General features: G+C 43.7%; 1 protein-coding gene across 1 annotated transcript in view; it reads right to left on the reverse strand.

Moving 5' to 3' along the window:
- The window catches only part of LOC117957217 (collagen alpha-1(XIV) chain-like), a 146732-nt gene that overhangs the window by 49722 nt on the left and 90787 nt on the right, over window positions 1-6223 (reverse strand). Inside the window, exons 18-20 of the mRNA XM_034892813.1 lie at window positions 5657-5731; window positions 1269-1408; window positions 23-146 (exon numbers count right to left, since the gene is read on the reverse strand). Coding sequence (XP_034748704.1) covers window positions 23-146; window positions 1269-1408; window positions 5657-5731 — 339 coding nt within the window. The remainder of the gene's footprint in view (window positions 1-22; window positions 147-1268; window positions 1409-5656; window positions 5732-6223) is intronic.

Raw genomic sequence — 6223 nt, forward strand, 5'->3', positions numbered from 1 at the left:
CCCCCCCCTGCTGTGCACTCACCCGTCTTGGTGTTTCCTCCCTTGTAGGAGATCTTGTTGATGGCGTCGAGCAGACGCTCCTTGTCTGCGTACGAGTTCAGCTTGAACTCAGTACGGGCGTCGTCGCTGAACTGTGCGATGGCGACCTGTCGCACAACACAACAACACAACAACACACAACACATCAACACAGGAAAACCAAACACAACACAACAACACACAACACATCAACACCACTCACAACACAACAACACACAACAAAGGAACACATCAACACAACAACACAGAACGCAGGAACAACACACACAACACACAACAACACAACAACACACAACACAGGAACACATCAACACAACAACACACAACGCAGGAACACATCAACACAACACAGGAACACACAACACCACACACAACACAACAACAGACAACACAGGAACACAGGAACACATCAACAAAACAACACACAACACAGGAACACATCAACACATCAACACAACACAGGAACACACAACACAGGAACACAGGAACACCACACACAACACAACAACACACAACAACACATCAACACAGGAACACACAACACCACACACAACACAACAACACACAACAACACATCAACACAGGAACACACAACACCACACACAACACAACAACACATTAACACCACACACAACACAACAACACATATTTTGTGTTGTTGTGTATATTTTGTGGTATATTTTGAAGTATTTCCCTCATTTATTCAGAGGTTCAAATACTTTATTTTGGAGACGTTTTACGCACCAATTTGTGCAGGATTAGCTGGTATCTTAAGGAGCTTTGTGACGCACCGGAAATATTTACAACTTTGTCAAATACAGAGGAATATTAGTGGAAAATTCATTAATCATTAGTCATGTAAACCAGTGATTCCCAAAGTGGGGGTCGGGACCCACAGGGGGGTTGCGAGCCAGAGAGAGGGGGGGGGGGGTCGCAAGTTAATTTCCAGAAATAAAATAAAAATTTAAAAACGATTAGAAATAGCATATGTTAGCTATGATTTTAAAACAAGATAAAACTGTTGTGTTATTTTGTGTGTTATTTTGTGTTATATTTAGACTGGAGATTAAGTGGGTCTGGGGTACCTGTGTGAATAACATATTTAGACTGGAGATTAAGTGGGTCTGGGGTACTTGTGTGAATAACAGACTTAGACTGGAGATTAAGTGGGTCTGGGGTACCTGTGTGAATAACAGACTTAGACTGGAGATTAAGTGGGTCTGGGGTACCTGTGTGCCGGCTGGGCCGATCCGGTCCAGAGCTCCGCTGGTGCTGTACAGGAAGCGGATGATCTTCAGGAAATTGTCGTCCCCGATACTCCAGGAGCCGTCGACCAGGAAGACCAGGTCGGCTTTGGCTGCTTTACACACTGAAAGGAAGAGGAAGAGGAAGAGGAAGAAGAAGAGGGATCAGCTTCTACTTTGTGTTCCTGGAGGGAGATTAGGAGTCCAGCATCAGAACCAGATCGGAGCCTGTCTTTCAGGCCGACACCGATACGGATATTCGGTGATTTAACAATCTGATATTGGCAAGAAAAAAGCAAGAAAAGCAAATATATGATATATTTTACGTTGTTGCTGTTATTTATCTCAGTGTAAATCCTTTTAGGAAGACCTAACTCCTAATCAGCTGTTGGAGGTGTTCCCCTTCCTGCTTAACCAATCAGAATCATCCACACAGTGCAAGGGCCAATCACTGAGTCACAACCCTGCTTTTAAAAATCAGTTTCTCCCTTTGCTATCAGCTGTCGTTGCAGACAAAGTTCAACCCTCCACCCCCCCTTCACCTCCAGTCCTCTACTCCGGCTCCACCTCCTTCTCTAGCCCCATACATACAATATATATATATACACAAAATATTCATGTAGCGACGGAGTCTAATCTCCGAAGACTTTGTACATTTTATTGAGCTGTACAATAAACCTCATTTACATATCTGCATCACGTCTCTCCTGGTTGGATTATATTTGGTGAACTTTCTTTTGTTTGCCTGCGGATAAGAATATAAAGTATTTATTTCTCAGCACTCTTTCCTTTTTCTCGTCTTTGTTTCACTCGTTTTATAACGTTGCTTTCATTTCTGTTTCACCGCCGTGCCGACAAACAAACCTCGACGGATGACGACTCAGGAATAAAAAGAGTAAAAAACCGTGCGACTGATTTGGTCTCAGCGAGTAGAAACTCAGTAAAGTTGCCTCCTTCAAACGATCGGCCAACTACTTTCCTCCACTAAGAGAATCAGGTTTCAGCTGCTGCCGGATGGATCTGCACGCGGCTTTAATTCTGTCAGCAGCTCTTTGTTTACTGCACACTTGTACCTGATGAACTGATATTCTTTCACAATAAAAGCCCAGCCTGCGGCGTGCATTGATCAGGGTCTCCGGGGGAGAAGTGCTCGTTTAGATTAATGTTTGGTTGGTTAATTTCAGCTGCTGGGAGTCTGCAATCATGCTGCACGTTATTTTAAGATTAAAACTCATCTTATATCACTTAATAACACGCCTTAGGATCGTATCTACGTCTTCAGAGAAAAAGAGAAAACACTCGCTGCCATGAAAACCGTTCCGAATCGGGGAAATACTGCACTATGAAGTTCATTTCATTCACTGTAAAATACCCACAATACACTGCTAATCTGAGTGTCCATACGATGTCCCATACTGTCTCGGTGATCTGGCGGGGGTGTGGCTGTCTCCCCTGCACGCCGCCCTGCAGATGGCTCCTGCGTGCGTCCTGTTCGACCAGGTGGACTGAATCGGGCAATCAGACGCTCGCGCCTGGTTTAATCCACGTGTTCCAAGTACGCCCATCAGTCATTTGACTGGTGTGCGTTGGACTAACTGTACGTTTCACACCGCCACCGACTTGAGCTGCAAAAAAGCTCCGGCCGCCCCGCCAAGGACGCTTGCCAAAAAGTACGGGGAAGCTTTGTGACGCTTTGGCCGCTCTGACGTGGCGGCGTTCGTACAGCGCAATTGGTCAAATCTGTGTCGTGAGCAACTGAATTGCATTCCCGCTTACGTGAATATTTCACGCTTGTCCTCGATGTGCATCATTGGACAATTATGGATCCTCGCGAAGTAGTTGTGTTTGGTGCTGCTGCTGTACTGTATTTGCAGAGAAGACGTCGTGCTCGGAGATTTTGGGTTCACGACACCGTCCAGGACACACCGACTATCTCGGCTACTTTAACCCAAGCCTCGTGTTTTTTTAACTGGTCCCTACACGCAAACAACGTCATATCATAAATGATGGGAAACCCAGCAACGGCGATGATGACCTTCTCCTCCATTTCCCTCGGAACAAATGTTTTGGTAGGAACGAAAGATTACATCGTATGTTTCTCCGGAATCAGTCAGCGTGAAGGACGTCTATATTCCGATTGGCGGCTGGCGTTAGCCGCTGCCTGCCGCTGAACCGCGTCATAGCTCATTACCATGAAGTTGAACAATTTTAACTTTCTGATTGACGCTCAAAACGCCCAAAACTCGACGCCGACAGATTTGCCGCTCCTTGCAGCTGAGAGAAGCCGGCTTCCACTGAAAATGAATGACTTCCGGTAACTTTAGACGCTCAAAGGGGATGGCGGTGTGAACGTACGGTAAGAAGACGGCAGACGCCGAGAACACTGTGAGGAACTGGGACTCTGATTGTGACGGGCTATCGGTAAGCTCACATGGACTCTTATTTGGTTGTTTATGTTTGGTGTTTAAATGATTAGGTTATCGTTGTGGGTGAAAAGGTTATCACTGTGTCAAATCTAAATACCTTTTGTATAGGTAAAGGAAGTAGGAACTAGGTTTACTACGGTTCATTTGTTAGTTAATACTTTACCTGATTTAAAAATACTTATGAGTTAACTACCTTATCCAAATTGGTTTAAATACCTGTTTAATTATTGTTTTTCATTTCTTTTGTGTTTAAAGGTTTTTTACCTATACTGCTACCACTAGCAGTATAGACTGTTAAAACTGTAAAAATCTGTAAATCTTTAAACCCCTGCATCGTGTTTACCTGTACCGACCTGGTACCTGATTAACTGGTCAAAATAAAATATACTTTGAGTAAAATCCGAAGTCTGGTCCTTCAGGTGTGGACACCTCACAGCCCAAAGAAACACTTGACACATGCATTTTAATTCCGTGTACCACAATGCAACGTGGTTGTGTTTTCCCGGAGGAGAAGAAGAAGCAGAAGCACCCTTGAACGTGGTTTTGCCCCCTATCATGTGCAGGCGGGCTTGAGTCTGCGGTCTACTGTGTGATGTGTTCCAGCTCCGCTGCAGCGTGACAGCGCCGCAGTGTTTTATCGAAACGTTGAGCGGGGGGGCGGCAGACATGTGAGGAATGTGGATCTCGTGTTTGTGGCGATGCCGTCACCGATCCGACACTCGCTTCACATCTGAAACCACCGTCTGCTGGAGATTCATCTCGGTAATTACATGTAATCTGAGTGTGTGTGATCCTTTCAACTGGAAATTATCCCCCCCCCGCTCTACACACACACACACACACACACACACACACACACACACACACACACACACACACACACACACACACACACACACATATATAGATATCTGTTTTTACACACTGTAATTAAGTGTGTGTGTGGAGAACACACAAGCTTATTTACTCTGTGTGCTAAGTGTCAGTGTTGGCTTAAGCTTCGTCCACACACACACACACACACACACACACACACACACACACACACACACACCTCTAACTCTTCACTTTAAGTACTAACTAAGAGAATGCTTTCTTTTATACCTCAGACTATCAGACAGCACAACAAGCACTTTAAAGTACATTTTATAGTATTGTACTGTATTGTGTATTTGTTGTAGTGTATTTATGTATAGTATTGTACTGTATTGTGTATTTGTTGTAGTGTATTTATGTATAGTATTGTACTGTATTTGTGTATTTGTTGTAGTGTATTTATGTATAGTATTGCACTGTATAGTGTATTTGTTGTAGTGTATTTATGTATATTGTCTTGTATTTATGTATAGTATTGTACTGTATTTATGTATATTGTCTTGTATTTATGTATAGTATTGTAGTGTATTTATGTATATTGTCTTGTATTTATGTATAGTATTGTAGTGTATTTATGTATATTGTCTTGTATTTATGTGTAGTTTTTAGGAGTATTACGGCGGGTATGAGCGCTGTAATTTCCCTTTTTAAGGATGAAATAAACTGGACTCTACTTGAAGTAACACGCCGCTTTGGGATTTAAATAAACCCAAATAAATAAATAAAAAAAATAAACTGGACTTACTGAAAAGTGAAAATAATCACTTTTGGAGAAAAACAAGAAAAAATGAAGGAACTTTTTTGTCGCACTTTTTTTGAAAAAGGGCATATTCACTGCGAGTGTTTTTTAATCCATTTAATGTTTTTTATAAATAAAATAGAATTGAAATAAACAATACTTTTAGCTGTTGTTCCCATGAAAACATGGGTTAGTGTCCCTTCTAGGACGCTACTCGGCTGTGTGTGTGTGTGTGTGTGTGACATCACGCCGCAGATACTTAGAGACATGATGAAACTGCCGAGCTCGGAGACTGGAGACAGTCAACGCTGTAAGATGAAGTGAGCTCCTACCTTCCTTGGCAGGGGGGATTGTGGGTAGCGGCGTGGTGGTGGGGGGCTTGGTGGGTGCCGGGGTCGGGATCGGTACTGCACAGAGAGAACACACAAGACATGCACAAAGACGTGAAAAGCTGCAATCAGGACCACATTCATCGTACAAACCCCCCCCCCCCCCCCCCCCCCCCCCCCCCCCCCCCCCTTAGAATCAAACCTCCCCTCTGGAAAGAAACTACACAAACAAGAGAAGAGAGAAGAAGAGTCAACATACAGGAGGTCACAGCGCTCCAACCGGCTCCACTTTCAACCTGAGACCTTTATCCTGTGTGTGTGTGTGTTTGTGTGTGTGTGTGTGTGTGTGTGTGCTTTGTTTAACTACATTTGTGGGGACCAAATACTGTGAATACAGTATACTTATGGGGTCCTGACAACTTTGTGGGGACAAAATGCTGGTCCCCTTAACGTTAAAGGGCTTTTTGAGGAATAAGACTTGGTTTTAGGAGGAGGGTTAGAGTTAGGTTAAGGTTAGGGTTAGGGTGAGGGTTAAGGTTAGGCATTTAGGTTTGATGGTTAAGGTTAGGG

The sequence above is a fragment of the Etheostoma cragini genome, chromosome 14 (genome assembly GCF_013103735.1).
Source record: "Etheostoma cragini isolate CJK2018 chromosome 14, CSU_Ecrag_1.0, whole genome shotgun sequence".
NCBI lineage: Eukaryota > Metazoa > Chordata > Actinopteri > Perciformes > Percidae > Etheostoma > Etheostoma cragini.